Source organism: Chaetodon trifascialis, chromosome 10 (genome assembly GCF_039877785.1).
Source record: "Chaetodon trifascialis isolate fChaTrf1 chromosome 10, fChaTrf1.hap1, whole genome shotgun sequence".
Classification (NCBI taxonomy): domain Eukaryota; kingdom Metazoa; phylum Chordata; class Actinopteri; order Chaetodontiformes; family Chaetodontidae; genus Chaetodon; species Chaetodon trifascialis.
In genome coordinates this window covers 19,652,957-19,674,565 of record NC_092065.1, presented here as the reverse complement: position 1 = coordinate 19,674,565, position 21,609 = coordinate 19,652,957, and the positions used below count along the sequence as shown (strand labels likewise).

General features: G+C 39.9%; 2 protein-coding genes across 3 annotated transcripts; both read right to left on the bottom strand.

The window, feature by feature from the left end:
- Positions 1–2,755: 2,755 nt before the first annotated feature.
- Positions 2,756–8,395, bottom strand: tesmin (testis expressed metallothionein like protein). Its single transcript, XM_070971942.1, has 10 exons — positions 8,387–8,395; positions 8,182–8,286; positions 7,505–7,628; positions 6,944–6,972; positions 6,714–6,799; positions 6,474–6,545; positions 5,303–5,405; positions 3,465–3,602; positions 3,079–3,173; positions 2,756–2,939 (listed from the first exon to the last, which is right to left on the bottom strand). Exons 1-10 carry the CDS (start codon positions 8,393–8,395, stop codon positions 2,756–2,758), a joined length of 945 nt encoding a protein of 314 aa, XP_070828043.1.
- Positions 8,396–13,391: 4,996 nt separating this feature from the next.
- gal (galanin/GMAP prepropeptide) lies at positions 13,392–19,853 on the bottom strand. Of its 2 annotated transcripts, XM_070972618.1 has the most exons (7): positions 19,779–19,853; positions 19,536–19,616; positions 18,303–18,357; positions 16,500–16,571; positions 14,558–14,644; positions 13,970–14,041; positions 13,392–13,820 (listed from the first exon to the last, which is right to left on the bottom strand). In XM_070972618.1, the coding sequence occupies exons 2-7, from the start codon at positions 19,614–19,616 to the stop codon at positions 13,759–13,761; spliced, it is 429 nt and encodes a 142-aa protein (XP_070828719.1). In that variant the 5' UTR covers positions 19,779–19,853; the 3' UTR covers positions 13,392–13,758. The 2 variants fall into 2 exon arrangements, with proteins under 2 accessions (XP_070828719.1, XP_070828720.1); XM_070972619.1 differs by lacking the exon at positions 16,500–16,571.
- Positions 19,854–21,609: the final 1,756 nt, after the last annotated feature.

Genomic DNA, 21,609 nt, shown 5'->3' with positions numbered 1-21,609 from the left:
ATTGTTATTGTAGTTCTCTTTATCATGATTATTGCTGCTGTCACTGCTTTGTTATTTTATTTTTCCTTTTAATTCATTTTATTATGTTATTGTCTGCTTTGTATTAAATATATTTTCCTGTTTTGTAAAGCACTTAGCTCTGCGTTCTGTGTCAGAAAAGTGTTCAAATGCTTTTATTATTGCTGTTATTCATCAGGTGATTTTAGTAGTCATTTATCATTTATTTAGTCATATAAAAACTGGTATCAATAACTAGTAAAAGTAAAATTAAAGTAATTTGGAGTACATTAGGAGTGTTAGTATTGGTACACAAGTAGATTCAATTGTTTATCTGTGCTATCTATTGTGTCATGAGTAGTTATTAAAATATGAATTCATAGTTGAATAAATAACTGCATAAATACAAGAGTTTTCTTCAGTAAATTGGCCAACTTTACACAAATTAAAGTAATTCAACCGAATACATTTCAGACATAGATTGTTAGCTAATTTCATGAAAACAACTTTTGCAAAGCTACAATCAAGGTTAGAGCAAGCAGACGTACCTACGCTGGCACAGCTTTCAAAGAATAAACTCACATTAGACCGAATGTAAAAAGAACATTTAAAGCATGAACTTACCATATCTGCTGCAGAGAGAGCAGCCGGTCCAGTCACAGCATGTGTGTGCGGTTCAGACCGATGTTCCAGGCTGCTTATATCTCCCATCAGCAGCAGTAACGGGTTCGATCCTGCTCCCCGTGAGGCCTGGCAGGACTCCTGTTTACTAGAGGCTAAAAAAAACAGCACAAAAACACAGGCTGACGTCACAGCCGTGATCTGCAGTGAGGAACATCAATACCGTGGATCCGCTGTGTGATTCCTACGAGTGGTGAGTTTTGTGTTTGTGTGTGTGCGATGTTGTCCCAGTGAGGAACAAACAGAGGTATGTCATTTTGCTGCTGTTTTTTCAATTTTCATTAGAGTGTGCCCAGTATCGGGAAATGACCATATTTCTGAAAGCTCTCAGAGCTGAGCGTCACTGATTACCTTCACAACAGCGTCCAAGCCTCCATCATTACTCACATTATATTCTAATCATCTGGATTTGGTACATTCAGGAAATATAAATAAGCTGTTAATGGGAGGGCACCTATTTACTGTCCTATGAATAAGCACTGTGTGTGTACAATAAACTAAAATAATCAAAACAAGAATTTGACACAGGGCAAAAATAAGGACATGCAGTAAATTTGGACCTTTGAGCTCTTCGACAGATTCAAGCTCTGGAGACATTTTGCACTTTTCCTGGTTGAGAATTAAAAACTCCAACTACCCTTATAGTATAAACTAACAACTTTACTGTGAGGTCAGGCACATTATTATACCAGAACATGCAAATAGAAGTATGAAAGATTATTTTTAAGTTAAGAAAACAGTCACATACTGAACATGCTGTATCAGCTGATGGGGTATGCACCTGAAGAGGAAGGGGAAACAGTCCAAGGCCAAAGGTCAGCTGCGCCACAGGTCTCTGCTTCCTCACTTTAAATGTGACTTGGTGGAAGTCCTCTGTGAGCCTTCATCATGGACCAGGCTGGCGACACACCTCAGGCTTACAGGAAGACAAACTCTGCTTTACGACTGCGGCACCTGGAGCAGACCTAGGTTGGGTTTCTTTGGTAAGGGTTTTGGAAAAGCTGTTTTGAAGGCATCTGGGATTGACTGCATTAGCACTTAACCCAATAAACAGCTCTTAGAGGGAGCCTACAACATTGGTTACACATTGTAACTTCAGGTTCTATGACTATAGAGCTCTCCATGTTGGAAAATCAAATGTACACAAAAATATAACTGACCAGTTAATTGAATTAGTAAGATTAAAAAATTAAATTAAAAAAGCCAAATAATGAAACAATACTTTTCTTGTCAGGTTAAATTTTTCTGGAAGCAGAGGTAGTAGTATTTCTAAAAAATAATACAGTAAAAGTAAGATTCTCTACCTCCAAGTACCCTCAAACACGGTGGCCAGTGAAACACCAGATACAATAAATATTAGTTTCAGTTTGGTTTATTGCGGTTTAAAAACATCTTGCCAAAGGACTGCAACTGAAATTTACACAAGGCCAATTCATAGAAATGCTGTTTAAAGTGCATTGTTCTATAAATAAATACATGAAATTAACCTGTTAAGCCTATAAATTAAGTTATAAAGTAAATAAATAAATATGCTTTAAAAATACAGGTACACATGTACTCACATAACAATTGTAACAACAACAACAACAACAACAACAACAACAGCACTACTGAGTACAGAAGAATGAATAAATTCAGTGAGTTAAAGTGTTAGTATTTCTTACATTGATTTACATGTACAGAACGGCCAGTTCATTTTATTTTATCTCTAAAAACCAGCAATGTGTTGAAAAGCCAATGACTTGTGTAAATGTATATAACAATATTTATGGCATAAACCACTGGAACTGCCCATCTACACTGCATTTCAATGCTGAATGCTCAGCAGCCACACTGCGCCAAAGAAAACATACAAATAAATAATGCTACATTAAAGATAATATACCCCCGAGCTCGACTGTATGTTTGTACAGTATTAACAATAAAATAATAATAATCAAAATTCACTCTCTAAACCCTTCCAAACCCACAGTGTGAAGTCACACTGGTCTAGCTGAAAACACAGCTGTTTTTCTTCAATCTTAACCAGGTTTTGAAGTATGACCCAGAGATGTCTCCGCGGTCTAATTCTGAAGGATCAGTATGTATTCTTCTTGAACATGTCATTGACAATCTGTGTGAGACAGCGTCCAAATTCATCCAGGACCATGTGCTCAGCCTGGGCGGCGCTCCGGGCATCCCTCTCAGCCTTCTGAGCCTGGACCAGCAGACAGCCACACACAGCCTCCACCACAGCAGGGTTTATCGCCGACAGAGGCCGTCTGAACATGAATTTAGACATGGCTTTAGGTTGACGTGCCAGATCAAGGCTTGCATTAGCATCACAGCTGTAAAGCTAACTGTGTCACTAAAGCAGCCATGACGTATTGTGATGCACTTTATCAAACTTGACTGACTCACTCGTCCTTGACATTGACAGTCATCTCTTCAAGGCCCATTTCATCATAGTTTCTACAGCCCACACACTTACAGCTGGAGGTGCACTTGATGTTGGCCTGCACACACACACACAACAGTATAATTCCCCCTGAAAAAAATGTGCTTAAATGGTCAATTTTCTACAAACAATTGCATGTGATTTGTGCTCACTTGTATTCTAGTGTACATTTAAAAAGAGATGCAATTAGCCACATCTCTCTTTTGACCTTATACTACACCGATAAAATGAATGTATTTCAGATTATGCATTAATTCTTTGCTGGGCCAAAAGCCTGAAAACTAATTAGGGTCACAGTGGGTGTGGTTGGTGCGTGTGCGCGTGTGCGCGCGTGTGTGTGTGTGTAAACCTCGTAGCACTCGCAGTAGTTCTTAAGGCAGCCGGAGCGTTTACAATTGCAGCCTCTGGAGTGCCAACCTTTGAGCTCTCCTGACTTCCCACCAGTGATCTTAGGCCTGAAGGCATCTGGGTTGCGAGCTAAACGTGACTACATAATGACAACACCAGCGACAATTACATTAAGAGGAACAGGGAAAAGATGTTTACATTGTTCAACCAATGATAAACACGTTTACTGCTACGCAAATGTCAAGTGAGAAATATAAGAACATGGCATTCAGTGTACATGATGCTATCAACCAAGTATTTACTGAGAAGGGAAGATTAATGTCCAGGTGACTAATATTTGTCATGAGCTGGTAGTGGTTAACCTCTACGAAGTTAATACAAGTCAACAAACTGCCCCAAAGTGACAAAAACAAGTTTCTGTTTGAGACACGCGGCAGAGAGTGAGAGAGAACATGTCTCCCCATGAGGGCGTTCCAGTAACAGTCCTGATGAAACAGATCCGGTAATAGTGTGACACCCATCACCCTGACTGAGGCACCAATTATACACGATCAATGCTGTCAGGCCTGCTCACCACGTCTTACTATCTACTGCAGATCAAACACCAGCAGCCGGCAACAGTCGATAGTGTTTCAGCTCTTACTGACTGATAAGTAGCTAGCTGGCGTAGCAGTCAACAGTCCAGTACCATCCCACAGCTGGATGATGATTATATATAGTAAATCACCAATACTGGTCAATATCAGCACCCTGCTTGGACAATCAATGCAATTCAATGTACTTCTTTGCCCTTTTCCACTTCTTATGTTTATATCTGATACTAATTGTGTCATTGACCAATTAATATTACTGATCATTTCTTTCACATATAAAATTTGTAGTTTCAAATGACTTGGTGGGTCATTCTCTCTTTCATTACTGTGCACATATTGGCTGTGCACATTTGCTTATTTCCTTTCTTATTTCAATAAAAATGTCCCTGTTTATGGATTCTTTCTTAGTATTTTTCTACTAATAGTTATTGTGTATTATGTATTGTGTATGTTTTTCAGCAAACTGGTGACAGTATTCCATTAAGCTTATAGCATCCCACTAAGTAATCACCTTACACAGTACAAACAGTTTCAGTGACAGCATGTCTCTGTACTATTGCATAGATGTGACCAGCTGATTAAAACAGCTGAAATCTCAATTGACAGTCCCAGATAATTATGAGGGATCATGTGTGAAAGGAGTGAATGGCAGGATGGTATGATAAATAAACCACAGGCCTAAGCAAGCAGGAGAATGGTCCTCCTGCCTGAATTTTCACCAGAGCTTCGTTTGTCGGCTCTGCCTCCTCCCGGCCTCAATCATGGCTGTGGTTGCCAGAAAACAGACCAGTGTACCGCCTGTAGCCCTCACACCCAGCACGCTGTTATTGGCTCGGGGCTACAGATTCAAAGGTTGACCGCAGAGATGTGCTGAACACAACAACATAAGAAAACACAGGTGGAGGGCAGGGTCTCTGCGGATACACACTCTTCAAGGGTCTTAAGTTATGACTGAGAGGGATTATTTTTGTATGAGTCTACATGTTGGTTTTTCACAAAATCCCACTCATTCTGCCTCAAAGAATTTTTGAAAGATCTAATTCATAAAGGGAGTCTAAGTTGGGGTGTAAGTGTGCCTCATTTCCAATCTTATAATTGGTTATTGCATATATGAATGTTTTAGATCGCTGGTTTATTATGTGCATTTTAAAAGCTTCCTATCAAGCACTTCAGTAAACTGCAATGCAATTGTTTCTGTATTTGTTAGTTTTATGACATGAACATGTTTTCCAAAAGCACTGCAAACCTTCACTGCATTGTGACGCTTCATTTCATGCTCCACATTGTTGTGGCAGTTAGTGCAGTCACAGCTGCTGCACATCACTCCGTTGGCAAAACACTCACAGTACCTGAAAGAGAATAAAAACATATTAAACTTCATCTTTTGCCAAACTTCTTTTAATGTGTTCATTTCTTTCTCGCTCTCCATAGTCCCTCATCCTCTGTGTGTGTCCCATAAAACAGACAAAAGGTTTGTCCATAAGCAGGAGGTGCACCAGGTTGTGATCAGATATTCCAAGGAGAGGGAGAGGTGAGTTGCATGTCTCCTTGGGGTAGGCATAAAATAAAGGCAGTGTTTTATTTGCTCTGATGTAGCATACAACATATTGAGTGAAAGTGGGCAGGCTGAAGGACAGGAAGGCATGATTTAAGTCACAAGGAATAAGAAGGAGGGAATATGTCATATGCATATGCATATATCATGTATGCAGCCCACTTGTAACTGAGTGGATGACATCACAGGCATTTGCAGAGAATATACGTACACTGCTATTGTGACAACATGTGAGACTTCCCTCGGCTGGTAATATGGACTCATGCTGATGAATAACAGCTCAGTGTCTTTGCTGTAGTTTTCTTTAATCGTGACATTCCCATTATACCATGTATAATGCTAATGCTATGCTCTAAATATTGCCACTAGTGATGAGTCAGTGCTGCTAGCTTGTTCTCTTATTGGAGAGAGATCTCATATTTCCCATGATGATCAGGGGGACTTGCTTATCTAGTTTCCACCTACAACAGCGCTCACCCCCGGCACAGTTTCAGCGTTTCGTCCTCCTCAGGTCACAGAGAACATTGGGTCCCTTCTTGGGAAGCATTGCTGTGTTACAGAGCCCTATCAGCTGATCCCTGGTATAGATCATGGGTCCATGGCTGCACCTGGGATCCTCAGGTGTGATTATAAATAACACAAAAACCAATAGAAAGACTTGGCAAAATCAGTGAGTTTAGCATACTGAGTGCACATTAAAGTTAAAAAGAGTAGTCTGCACATCTGAAGTACTAAAAAACACACTAAGCTTAAGAAACTAGAGAAGAAAGCTCAACGGTGAGCTAGAGATACTCCAACAGGTTGCCACTCATGCAGTGCATGAAGTTAATAAAGAAAGAAAGTAATCAGACGGTCCACTCACAGTTTGAGGCACTGGGATCTGGTGCAGTGGCAGGGTTTCCTGGACTTTGATTCACACAAAGTTCCAACAGTTCTATGGGGGTAAAAGCAGAGAAAATACTTAGCTGTGAAGTCGACGTTAAATACTGACATGTTGATACTGAATGTAGGCCTTTGAGTCAAAACATTGCAATAAATCATTTTTCACAATGCTGCCTCTTTTAGATGTACATGAAAATGGTTTCAGTTTAAAAGTTCTTACTGTGCAGGAGGGGCTTGAGGTTGTATGTTGGCTGTCTGATCTCTGGACTCATACAGAGGACGAGCTGCCTGCTGGTACTGGGGAAGCTACATATGAATGAATGATTAAATACATGAATAATGATCTATTAATCATTTAATTCATTGATCAGTCAGTCATGATAAATATGAAGCTGTCCCACAGAGACAGTTGATTTCTAGGCAGAAATGGAACAAACTTTGTTTTCTTACCTGGTCGGGAGTCTCCAACACACTCACACCTGGAAACACAAAGGAACAGAGAATTACTACAGAAACCTCAGTTCAGTCAACAAAGTAAAAGATTTTACTGTGGACAAATGTGGGTGAGTCATTCACAGCTATAGCTGTGTTGAGAGTTGTCATAACATGTTAATATAAATGAATTTCAGCTATCTGTATGAGTATTACACACTTCTCTGGATTAATTCAGGTTCTGTGTAGTTTGTGCTGCTCATGCTGATTGGATTCATGCAAAAGTTGCAACAAAATAATTGGTCAAATTCACAGTTTCATTTACTTTTAAACAAAGATTTCATGAGTGAAATGAGAATTTTTGCAAATTGTATGCTTCCATTTAGTCAAAGTTCTGCGTATTGGAGGTTTCCAGCCGCAGCTGAAAGGAAATCGGGGATGCAGCCTTTGTCAATTACATCCCAAAGCTCTGGAACACACCATTATTCTTTTGTTACCTGGTCGTTGATGCATCTTTACTTAAACGGGTAAATAACTTAAACTGTAACTAACATGTACTTTATGCAGCTTGGTCCTCACCTGTCTTCTGAGTTGGGCCATCATCTCTGAGTTGTGGTGCAGATTCCAGGCTAAGGAACACATGCTCTAGCTCACAGGGGTTAACCAGCACAACCTGTTCACCTCCACTCACATCACACACCACCTACACCGATAAGGGGAAGGCTGTAACAATTGGCTGAGTATCAATAAGTCAACAAGTTAATCAGAAAATTAAGTGGCAACTATTTTGACTGTTGATTAACTGCTGAAGGTAGTTTGCAAGCCAATGGTCAGACCAGGATGTTACGCTCTAGATTTTTCACCGCTTTGAAAAAGCATGGTAACAAAAAATGTTTTATGGATGTGAGGGGCAGCATGGATGAATCCAATAATCAACTGGCTACTGTCAATAGAGCAAACAAGAGAAGTGTGTTCGCTTCGGCTGTTTACTTTGTGCTTGTCTTTTATGTATGTGTATTATATATGCATTGATTTCCTCTGTTTGGTTGCTTGCATTCATCTTTTTAAGTTATTTGATTTTTTGTTCCAGCTCAGCTTCTTCTTCTTTTTGGAAAAAACAGCTGCTTTCCCTGTTTCCCAAAGAGTTGATGATGACTTGGGCAGTCATTCATTTCTAAGAAGGACACCCACTCCTTTTTAATGAGACTGTCAAAGTCAGGCTCTTGGAGAAGAGATGTGTTTAAGCTAGAACTTACAGGCTGTTTGAGATGAGACGTAAATCCAGTCAATCCCTCATGAAACTGCTGATGGTCCACAGCCTGTGGTGCACAGACAATGGCTACATGGCCATGTAAGTCCCCCTAAAAACATATGAGACGCAAAGACACACATTTAACAAATGAGCAATATATAAATTCTGAAGAGATCAATGAAAACGGTTAAATGATTGTGAATACTGACTGGCATCATGCTCCAGTGAAGAGCTTCATTAATAAACCAAGGAGCAGAGCCTGTGCTGTGATGGCTGCCGTCTGGTAGACCAGGCGCAGGGCTGAGGAAACCAAGACTGCCTCAAGTCACATTACCATTCCAAACACATCATTTCCCTCCCACACACAGTATGTCTGTACACACTGAAGCATGGGTCAGACCCCCACGTCATTAAATCTTACACTGTATCTGCCCAAGCAACACTATAACTCCAATAATGACATTTTGAACAGCAGAGACTTTTTATTTGATAATGACCTGTGAAGTTTGTACAGGGGGTTTACCTTTGTGTAGCATTTTTATGTGATCATAGCGTCTTTCAAATTACTCTTAGGGCATATGTTTTGGTTTGTAGAGAAATTAAATTGCATCAGGATTTCAAGCAGTGGCTGACTTTTTGTAACACTCACTTAGTTGAATGACCCAAACATGCGACAATGGAGCACAACCACTATGAAGGGAAGGAGACTCACCCAGTGATGAGGTGATACTGACTTGATTGGGGTTCCAGGATGTGGTCTGGGTAAGTCAGCTGACACTGAGTGGACGTACACAGACAGGGGGACCTGCAACCCAGAATTTGTTAGTTGGGGATTTTGACAGAAAGTCTTTCTAAGTGTTTGTGAAAATAATAGCTTTTCAGTGGGATTCACTTTCATTTCCGAGTCGGTGCAACAAAAACCTGTCAACCTCCCGTTTACAACTGCTATCTCCCACATTTCCCTCCTCTCTCCGGCTGTTCTCCCGTTATTTCCCCGTAAATTTTAATTTTGAATTTTGAATCCACATATTGACAGGGATGCTATACAGTATTTTACTTGAAAGGTTTTACTTGAGGACCTTTCTTGGTCTGAGAAAATATTGTTTTCATTGTCTAATTACCACACAGTGCGTACCCTGGCTTTATTCACTAACGTCTCTACATTTCGTTATTGCTGAAACCCACATTAAACTACACTCTGTAGATCCTCCACGTCCAACGCTGTAACACTATGCTTTCAGACTGCTGACACCTGTTTATTGTTCATAGTTGAAACAGTTCCGCGGCATTTTCTTCTCCACAAATTACGATTTTTTTTTTCTACGCTAGCTCGATAACTGGCTAGCATGTCGCTATTAGCCTCGCGCTATCTAGCTAACTGAACTTACAGTTTAACGTTAGATTAACGTTAGCATCATTTAAGTTGTGTTTATTACGTCAGCTAACGCAAATGTTAGTTGAATGTCACAGCTGGCTTCTTATCGAGTTACTGAGTCAATATGAACTTAACAATTTTGACTAAGGTGCAGTGGCAATTAAAAGTCAGAGATTTACGTCACCGGTTACCGGTGAGTGATGCCTGTTCAGCCTGGAGACGTTACCGTTGGGTTAATTTGATAACACGTTTCATCAGGTCTACTGTGATTTCAGCGCTGGTTTTGTTACTTGTGTAAAATACTAAGATCGTCAGTAAAACGAATATATTGACGAATATATCTGGCTACCTACTTGCTTGCTCGGCGCTTTTTTTCGCACTCTTCTTATAACTGATAATTTCAGCGCACCGTTGAGTCTAACAGACTGGTGCCTTCAAACTGATCAGAAGTGTCGAAACTATGAAAACTTTCTAGTAAAGCGAGAAAAGAAAGAGCAAATAACTTAGATTTCACGATGCACTTGTTCGGCTCAAAACAGGGACGCTTAAATACGTTTTTACTTTGTTATTTCACTGCAACTATGTTGTTTTGTATTGTATGCTGTTTCATATTTTGGATTGTCTCATTTTTAATGTTTCCTCGTTGAGTAGCTGACTTCCACTGATTGAAAAAGGTCTGAAACGAAATCCCAGGAATAAAAGTCTTTGAATCAGAGCAAACTCTACTTGTATGTGTATGTTTAATAATGTATTTGCGTGGTGCACATTTCTCCTGCTGCTGCAGCCAAAAGAAAAAAAACTTCCGACAACACGTAAAGGCAACCTCCCTCCCAGGATATCAGCTCAGCCCTGGAGGAGGTCCAGTCCATTGATGGAAATAAAGGACTGTCTGATCAATAACACTGCCATTGGACACTCCTTGGACACAAACACTGTTACTGTAGAGGCCGTGATGAAGATCTTTCAAGTCAGCAGTGTTGCACCGAAGGCCATCATTCTGCAAAGGTGACACTGAGGATCAGGCAGAACTGGGCAGATACCAACCAGAATGAATGAGAACTTGCCTGCTGCAGCGATAATATTGTGATGTCTACAGTACAAGGGTGAAAGCCCATCACTCTTTGAATGGAACAAAACGTCAACTTTATCTCTTGTTGCTGCTTTGGTCAAGTGCCTGTGGTGATAACTTCCCCAGTGAAAAACTGCCATTAATTTGGATTTTATTTTCTTACTATTAGTCTCTCAAAATTGATATCAGATTCAGATTCTTTTATCTACAACATTAATATTAATGACTAAATAAGCAATGATTACATTTTAAATGAACTCTGCCCATTCCAAACCAGTGTATAGTATGAAGCTGGCAGACACCACATGTGCTAAAACCTGGTTTTACTGTGAACCTGGACTCTGTGTTGAATACCTCATCAGTCCGGCATGTAGATTATAATCTCAGCATCCCAGAAAAAGATATACAATCTTCTGATTTAAAGGACAGGTTCATGCTATATCAAGTCTATCTTAACACAGTACTCTCATGCCTGTATGTTTGTTTTAAAGAGGTACTGGTCACTGTAATCAAATGTACTGTCTACAAGTGTATTGTGCTGTGTCTCAGCAACAACCTACATTACATGTGATTGCCAGGACGTTCGGTATCTCTGCACCAAGATTGGATTAAGATTTTTGTATAATTACTCAGTGTGTAATAGATTAACTGTTAAATTGAAATGTGCATTATCTGCAAGATGCAGGGAAGCCACTGTTGTTGGTCCAGACAGACAAATCAAGTGATACAACACTGCCATCTGGTGGAAAGTTTCCTGCTCATGAAAGCTTCCTCCTTTTCACCACCACGGACCTTACAATAAACTTACATTTAGAAACACTGTGTTAAAAATGGGTTGAATGAAGAGCTTTTGGTCCTTTGTTTGTAGCTGTGCATCCACACAGTCAAGAAAAACATCGTGTCATCGACATTCATTTTGTGTCATCTGCTGCTTGATCCCTGAGAAGAAGTCAAAGCATCTGCACACTTATCTCCACTGGAAACACCCAGTTTGGTGTCTGCATCACACAGATCTGCATCAGAGCAGGGGACATCCCAAACTGACAAATATTCCCTCACAAAGTGAGGAGGGCTCAACAATTCACATTCTGAGAAACACATTGATGAACACCACAGAGCATTACATCAAAATAAGCTCATTTTCAAATGTTTCTTTTCACCTTTGTTGCAGTTTTACAGGTGACCTAACCATTCAAACACATGACTTTACTCAGAGATACAGGATATAGGAGTGTAAACTTTAACATGATGACCAACGACATTCACAAATACAAACTTGACAAGAAACAATGAAAACATGAGACAGAATGACATGGAAGTAGAATGGCTTGTCAAACCATCATCACACACTGGACCTTGAGTAAAGGGTGGTGGGCGGTGGGTTGGGCCTGAGGAACAGATATGGGCAGGCAAAGAGAGGAGACGAGCAAGTCAGCCTTTTTTCTGATACCAGTTGTTGTCCTGGTTTCACTCTACTGCCAGACCATGGTGATATTATACGGAACAATTTCAAATCAAATCTTTTTCTCTTTATTTGGCCTATTATCTACACTTACCCAGCTTTTACACGGCCCTGAATGGACGATTTCTAAACACTATCCAGAGTGGGGAAAATTGCCAGTGCTGGTGTAGTGTTGTTTTCCTGTGTGGACGAGGAAAGACAGCTTTAATTATTGAACACTTTAGCCTGGTGGCAACATTATGAAGCTAACAGTGTGTTGTCTCGCTGTTACTGTTACATGTGTACATCATCATAGACCACTTCACAATACAGGTGTTATCACAGGACAGTCAGGTGGTAACATTAGGAGGAAGGATTTCCATCAGGAAATCAGCTATTTTGAACTGATTGTGAAATTTTAGTCTCTTTTTTTGGTATTAACAGGGGTCATACTTTAATGAAATCCTCCTCAGTGGTTAATCCAGTCCACTGCAAACTTGGTCAGTGCATATCAAAGATCTTAATGATTAACAGCTGTGAAGAAAGGAGTTGAATTTACGTGTTTTGCCACGAAATAGGAAGTGGTTTATAACTCTACTGCATGTGGTCAAGTCTGTCCCAAGATTCCCAACCTTAAGACATCTACATACCAATATTACATATCATCGGGCGTCAGAGGAGCCTTGATGATGCTTCAGTACTAAGATTGCGTTTTCACAGTCATTGCGCACCCTACTGGCAACAGAAAGTAAGCCTTGTATGACAATCATCATTTGAATTACGTGAAATTTTCCCAGTGTGGTCCACACTTCATACACTGGAACATAAGGTATAATTAGCAGTTGTTATGTAGGAGTGGACACGGGAAGTGTCACTGAACTCTTTTGCGCAGTGTCTGAAACATGAAAATGAGGCCAAAATGAGAACACAAGGCCACAGCTGCCGCACAGCCCACCGTGCACGAAGGTGCGAGGGCCTCTTGAATGCTGCTTGAAATCAAAGTCAGAATTTTTAAAAAATCTCAGTAGTCAGATTGTACAGTTATACTACACTCTTGTATCTTCTATGATCATCCTAGCTGATCATTTCTGTTTGTTGCTGTTGTGTTCAGTCTTTCTTGCATCCGCTGCAGACTGCTGCGGCTCGGTCGACTGGGATGAGGATTCATAGAGCAGCCGTTATCAACATTTCCTCCATCCTCACCTCCATCACATGCAACTGGGATGAAGGTACCACTATAATAACTGCGCTTCCCAGACGCCCAATGTCAGAAGATAGATTTTTGGTACACAAAATAATGACAGAATAAATTCAAGTTGTCCAGTGAGTCCAGTGCCATTTGTTTGTTTATTCACTCCATTCTTTTAAATCAGATGAGAGCATATTAAGATGATAATACAGCGTTGATTTCTCAACAGACATCCCTGTTACCCACATCCACCTACAGTACAGTCAGTAGACACAAACTGACCTTTGGCAGACATATACTATTATTTACACAGGAGCAGAAAGATCTGAAATTTGTATTGGGGGACAATCAAATCTCCGTCACAAAGAGTTACAGAATCAGATCTTTGGTACCAGGACAAATTCAGAGTCAGAGTGTGAATGGAGCTACATCAAGGTGACATTTAGGGCAGTGGACAGCAGAAACAGACATGGGTAGAGAGAGTTGAACTGCAGACAGGCAGAAACATTAGGGATTGGCCAGTTCATCTGAGGTCACAGAGGAAGGCAGGCTGTCCAAGGCTCCCATCTCTGCAACCACACACACAAACATGGTTTTCATAGTGCAGAGACAACAATACTCAGACAAGAGTCGTCAGGTTCAACCAGTGTCAAAATCCTCATAGCTGTTACTGTATATACATTGTTCAAGTAAGTTAAAACAAAAGCAATAAGCATACCTTTAAGTTTGAGGTATGACAGGAAGTCAATGACAGTGTGGATGATGTCTCCATCTGCTATCCTCAGGGAACCTGTGGAGGCACAGGAACAAAGCGCAGCCTGTTATCATGTCATCCAAAGTTGGTAGCACAGTTTAACAGGATGTCTGGTTACAACATACAGGGAAATGAAAATCTCAGATACCAAAATATCTTGATACAAGGAGGAATCCATTTAATATCCTTCAAAATAACAGATGTGAATTATGGGGAAACTGATCCAAGCAATGCATGATACAAAGTAAATCAGCTCCATGGGAAAGTCCAGTGACTAACTTTAAGAAGAATGAAATTTGAAGGCAGCACGTTAGCAGACTTCAGTATGTGTCCGTGTAGCTAAACAGCTTTTGAATGTGATATCTTTATTGAACATGTCATCTCAAGTTCAGCTGGTTTGACATTTTCAGCAACTTACAAGCACTTTGAATTTTGTTCAGCTGAACTTCAGTCACGTTTTTAAGGCAGCAGGAGAACTGACATTTTGAACTTGTGTTCAGCAGATAAAGGAAGATTGTCCCGTTTCTGTGTTTGAGAGACGGACAGACAGACCTGTTCTGAAGTCCTCCTCCTGGCCCATGTCCCTCTTTCCAGCCAGCCCCGGCTTGTCTCCTAGTGTCCTGTGTCCATCTATTCCATCTGGACAATGAGGAGTGATCACAGTCGACAGGCGTACAAACAGCAGAAGGGTGAAAAGAACATTTGATTCCAGTGGTTAAAGGCCTAAGCTCAGATCACTTGAAATGAATGATTTTTTTATATATATATTTATATATATAATCGCTTGAATAGACAATATCTCTTGACAAAAGAAAGTTATTTGAATTAACCAATCTTGAACTGTTGTGTGCTAAATTTACACCAATTACAACCAAAAACACACACATTTGCTAAATATCCCACTGTTTCAGAAGCAGCATACATTAGACACACACACATACACAGTGCACACCTCTACCTAATTCTCGTAAGAAGAGCTAAAGGACATTGTTGTACACGTGGTTATTTCAGCATGGTATTTGGTTTGTAACTGTTGGGTTCAATTTTCAAACTTTTACGGACCACCTGCAGGGCTTGGCTCATGGAATTGCAGTAAAACAGATTCGAACAACCGAATAAATTAAAAAAGCTCACATTTAAAATAGGATGGGCTGCAGTTTAACACAAGGAGATGCATTGGAATAATAATGATGAGAGAAATGAAAATAAAAGAATGGATAAGCAAAGTCATTTGCTTAGCCATGGTGCTGGGTGCATCAGTAGTAGTAATAGTAGGAGAGGTAGAAACTATGGCTCACACAATTTTTTCAGTTATGTACATTTGCTAATGATTAAATTAATGAACTAAACTACAGAAAATATCTACTTTATCACACCGTTTTCTTTGATTTTGAGTCTTTTCCAGCTATGTGTCTGTGTCATGATGTGTGACCATAGAGGAGGGACAATAAGTGGCTGGAATTGTTTGACTCATCTTAGGTGCATTCTCATTACCTGAAGTAGTGTTTGACCTGATGCCCTCTGCACACTGTGTGTGTGTGTGTGTGTGTGTGTGTGTGTGTGTGTGTGTGTGTGTGTGTGTGTGTGTGTGTGTGTGTGTGTGTGTGTGTGTGTGTGTGTGTGTGTTGAACTGTAAGCTTAAAAGTCCAATTAAAATATATGACGCAGGAGCAGAAAAATAATGTATTTAATGGTTTTATATATAAAAACTGCTCCTTTACTCTCTATGGACCCTCAGTGTTTTGGTCTTTACATTTAATATTATATAGTCTGCAAGGTCCAAATTATTACACAGTATGTCTTATAGTGCTTTAAAAATGTAGATAATTATATGCTTTATCATGTATTTTCCAGAAAAGTAAAACTTACAGTTTCAATTATGATGAATTTCATGGATTCAACATCAAAACGGCCCAGTTGAAAAGCATTCAGCGTTAGAGCAATGTTAATGAGCAAATTACTGTAAAAACTCAAAATAAAAAAATTTGACTGAAAAATGCTTTGTTTGTTAATTTCCAACAGGTGCAAAACCTCCATTTTAGCTACAGACGTACCAACAACCGGTGTCATCATACAATCAGTTCAGTTCATAAATGTTTGTACATTTCTGGTAACTTACCACTAGTACTTATTAAGGCTATTTAATATGCTGTACCAGCTCGCAGTGAAGGTGACCATGTTAGAAAAATGTGTGAATGCTGAAATGATAGAGCGGCAGGACGTTTTCTGTTCCTCCCGTCCTGTCAGCATTTCATAATCCCTCTGTGCAACACCTTTCCTAACCCAACAGACACTCAGAGAAGGTCAACATGAATTCCTTTGCTTTAAGCACAGAGAGAAATGCAATGTTTGGATGCATAAGCGCAGACAGCAGTAGGATGACAGACGTCCTCCCCTGATGAGTGACAGAAGCAGCGAAGAGGCGGGATGTTTGGACAGAGCAATTCCTGGCCTGACACCAAGGCCCTGCAGCGGCCGTATGTTTCTATCTTACATTGAGTGACCAGCTCGTCTCTGCCTCTGGCACTGGGAGAATCCTTTATCTGAATTAGGTGATCAATACGACCTGAAACACAGGATGAGGCAGGAGCAACCTTTACCTGGGCTTCACACACACACACACACACATACACACACATAAACACACACACAAAGGGACAACATTTCCAGGGTTCCGGTTCTTGACTGATTCGGATCCCACACAATGGTAAGACCATACACACACACACATGCACACAAACACACACACACACGTGCATCTGGATAACCAGTGTTCACTTAATGTGTCCTCTAAAGGTAATGAGGCAGCCTTTAAATTGCACTGCATTAGCTGACACAATGGAGACAGTGGACAGGGATAAGAGGACAGAACAGCACTGATTCACAGAACATGAGCTCGACAGTCTCTTTTGTAAGCCACGTTACATAGGCAACATTTTCAAGCAACACGGGTGAGCGCCGGGCTCCTTAAAAACACCCAGCAGGCATTTCAAACGGACTAGTCACAGCTCTTCTTCTTCAATCTTTCTCTGTGTTAGATTATTTAAAAAATGATGTCGTAGGTGCATGTAAGGTCTTTATTTGACACTAAATCATTGATGTCTACTGGAGTAAAGCCCTGTCCATCCCTGACCTGTGGTTAAAGGTGCACAAATAAATATTTATTGATGAAGCTAGAGTTTGGGGAAATGAGCTTATTGGCTGTGAGAATCACCATGACAGCCATAATGTGACATGGAACCTTTCATCAGCAGATTTAGTGCCAGTCTCGTAAAAATTGAAAATGTGACTGTACGTTTAAAAAATTTGGGAGATGTAGTTCAGATTGTTAACAGATGTTTTAGAGCAGGAGAAGCACAGGTGGAAATAATGACAATAACAATGGCTGAAATCTGTTAAGTGTCACAGTCAGCCATGTCAGTGAGTGAGCGTGCACAACACCAGAGCCTCGAAACTGGCTCATCCAAAAAGAACTCAGCCAATATTAATGATTAATGATTGATAATTTCCTGCTTGGACAAGTCAAATATCTTGCTGTGAAAATGCTCTGTTGTCTAAATGTGTGCTGGCTTCATGTTCTTCCTGTGATATCTGCTGCGTCTCTGCTGAGGGGCTGAAATTCCTCAAAATGTTGCCTATGTATCATCACTTTTCATCATCACAATTTCTGTGTTTTTCCTCCTGAAAAACCTGACTTATAGCCTTCCAAGCACCATTTATTTTATTCTTTTTCTGTGTTTTACAGAGAGCACCTCACTCCTGGCTCAGCCTTTGGTAAAAGAAGTCTGAATGTTTAGGTGTTACATGGATTTATCTGCTGACATTGATCATGGCCTGGATTTAAGTCATCGGATGCCTTCGCGTTTTAAAAACTCAAAGAACTCAACAAGACAAACCAGATGCTGTCTGAGCTCACAGAGGCAGAATGATGCAAAGAGATAGAAAGATTACATTCTGCTAGAAAAAAGTTTATCAGCAGAAACCAGAAAATCTACAGCTGCAACGGTAATATGAAGAGCAACGTACTGATGTTGTTAGGTCCAGGTTATTGCCTCCCATACCAGGAACATTAACCAGAATAATTCAACAATTAGTTAAGAATTTAACAAAGATGATGTGTTAGGAATTCAATTAATTCTGATCAAATGTGTTGCACATTTTCATAGGATATAATAGAGGAATGAAACAGGTGATACATTTTAAGACGCATCATCCAAAGCTACATTTCCAGCAGTGTTGAATTGAGGTTTTGATGCGGTGTAACAGTAGGGTGTGTGCGCACACAGGTAGTACTTACGGGGACCTAGCAGATAGCCAGCGCTGTTCAGAGTCCAGCCACGTTTCTCCTTCGCCTGCAGAATCCACAGACACACAACAATCAGACCACGGAATAAGACATATGTTCACTGTTCAGTGTTGCCTGAGACAGTGTTTCTTTTCCTTCATCGAGTGCGTCTTAAGTCTCTTACAGCCTAAAATATGCTGATAACGGCTGGATGTTTGAAGGCTAAATAAATGAATTAGTCAGATCAATGAATGAACTCTTCTCCTTCTGCCTCTTTTCCATTTTTATGTACTCATTTACATAGTCCACCCACCATCATTCAGTAACAATTCTGTTGACCTCTCTCCATCTCGCTTGTTGCCTCTCCAGGAAGCCCCTTTCATACCCAATCATGATACTATCAGGTCTGTTTCTAATGAACCTGTTTACCTGTTGAATGTTCCAAACAGGTGTTTTTGGAGCATTCCACATCTTTCTCAGTCTTTAGCTGCTCCTGAACCAACTTGTTTGAAACATGTTGCTGCATCAGATTCAGAATGAGCAGACATTCACAAAAATCAATGAAGTTGATGAGATAAAACATTACATATATTGTCTTAGTCCTGTTTTCAATTGAGTAGATGTCAAAAAGGATTAGCAAATGATCACATTCTGTTATATTACTGTTTTAGACAGCGTCCCAACCTTTTTTAATCAAGGTTGGATAAACCCTTTAGTCTATCCATGAACATGCACAGGTGCACAAACCCAAAAGACAACTTTACCCCAGAGTGTCATACCAACTCCCATATTAACAACTATATTTACGTTTAAGTTTTATTGTCTTAGGTTTTGGTGTATTCTTTTGTCTATTTCTGATGTATTTGTACAAGTAAACCTCAATAAAATAAATACTCAAAACGTAATATATCATGCATATATTTGACTTTTGTGGACAACACTGCCACATCTATTCCTATCGCTGTACTGCACATTTTACAGTGTAACCATTACAGCATATGGACATCTTTCCCTTTAGATGCAGTCATTGTTTTTTCAAAATTTGTTGTTATAAATTGTGAATTTCATACATTTATATTATTGTATATTGTTATTTCATATTCAATATTTTGGTATTTTTACATTGTTATTTTCGTCTTTTTGGTATTTTATTAATGTAATACTGTATCTCTGAATGATTTGACACCTCTTTGGATTTCGTTGACACAGCTGAGCTGTGGTGAATCTTGCAGTTGGGCATCTTACCGCAATGACCAAGCCGACGGTCTCAGAGAGAGTTGCGCAAAAGATGAGCGACACGCAAAAAATCCCAAAGCACCTCTGCATCTGAGAGAGAGAGGAGAAAAGAAACCCGTCAACAGAGAATCATTAGGAAACATTTTGACTGACCGTGAATCCTATCAGGATCAACTTTTCCCACATAAGCAAACTTTTCCCGCAGGATAACAGAAGAAGCGTCCCTGAAAGCCTCCAAAGCATCACATTTACCTTCGATGTGACTTTCCGCTGTGTGTTCCACTCTGAAGCCGGCAGCAGAAGTTGCTCGGTGTGTGTAAGCCACAGTGCTTTGGATGAAACGAGGACTCCATCCACCTTTTATGTCACTCCAGCCGGAGCCTGCTGCTGTCAGCCCGCGTCAGCAGCCCCCTCCTACAGACAGGATGGGCAGGTCACGAACACAGCGCATAATGGAATTCAATAACAGCATATAATGCCATCATCAGATTTTTCTTTGTCGCCGTCAGAGACACGGGATTGAATTTAAAAAGGGGAAAAATACGTCTGTCCTAATCTGATATCTGACTTTAACAAGCTTATTGCAGGAGCTTCATGCGTCTCTGAAGGAGCAGATGGTCACTGAAACATTGGCTGCTCCTGCCCATCATCATCCCACAGGTTATGGATGATGGATGATGTTTTATGATTGCTTTAATTTCTCGCTTTTCTATTTATTCCGTTTTATATTAATCTGACGACAATTTAGAAATAAAAATGATCAGAATCCACCCTGTTCAAACTAGTGAGGTCTGATCCGACAGTCCTGGAATAAATCCTCCTCTCATGAAGGTCCTCATGTTCAGTTTTTGCTCAACCAAAACCTGTTTAAGAGAGGTGTTGATTCAGCTGTGAATCATTTCAGTGAATGTAGTTTGCGGTGCTGTTGAACTGTATTGCGTTATAGTGACAGCTGGGGTTGTCCTCCATGGTACAGGCTGATGGTCATCAACCCCTGAGCCCTCCACCACCATTAAGTCATGATCTTTAAATATGGCAGTTTTTAAATTGTGGCTTTTTTTTTTTATGATAAACATTATTAACTCATGAAAAGCTGGAATTGTTGGAAATCAATACTGCACTGCAAGTGGATACGTGTACAAACCAGGTACTGAACATCACAAAGAGGACCAAACCACTCACTGCTAATCATGCTGAAAATGATCTTGATCAGTTCCAAAATTCCTGTCTGATCCCATTTTTACGAGCCTTTTTACTCTGGACAGAATCATGTTTCTGGTAAAAAATCTGCAGTCTTTAGTGGACACACACAATACGCTGCTTATGTTAACAAATCAAGAGATTTTTCTCAGAGATTCTAAATCTTATGGAGAACATCCACTATTCAGAGGGCACGGGCCTTGTTTCCTAGTTGTTATTCTCAATCTAAACTTACTTGAAATATAAACTTAAAAACGTTATATTCTACCTAACAGCTCACTCAATGCCTTTTGCCTGCATTTTTACCTGTTTACATGTTGGAATGTGGGAATATTGAATTTGAAGTTTTCAGACTCCAATACACCGTAAAATCTCATAATCAGTTCCATTAAATTAACTCATAATTCACTCCTCTAACTTCAAATGATACAAATGTCCAACTCATCATTCAATAATCTAGAGACTTTGTTATCTTACACTTCACAGCATGCACTGTATTTGGATTAAATTTGTCCACAGAGCATTTCTTTCTCATTTGAAGAGTTATACGTCTTATTTTGTGTGATTAACACAGAAGTCCTAAGTGAGTTTAAGGTGCATAAATGCAAAGGTAAAACTAGATTAGAATAATAATTTGAAATGAACTTACTTTTTAATTGGAGATTGCTCAGATTTTTCATTTTTACAGTCAATTTGAAAATCTCCTCCAGATTATTCTTCCTTTATTCCCCTGTATTCTATTTTTAAATGCAGCCCTTTACTTGAAATGAGAAAAGAACATTTATTCAGACTCCTTGTTTTTAATCCCTCTATCTGAAAGTGAAAACTGGTGAAATATTACTGATTGTAATGGCTTTATTTGATGTGAGAGTCAGTTTTTGAC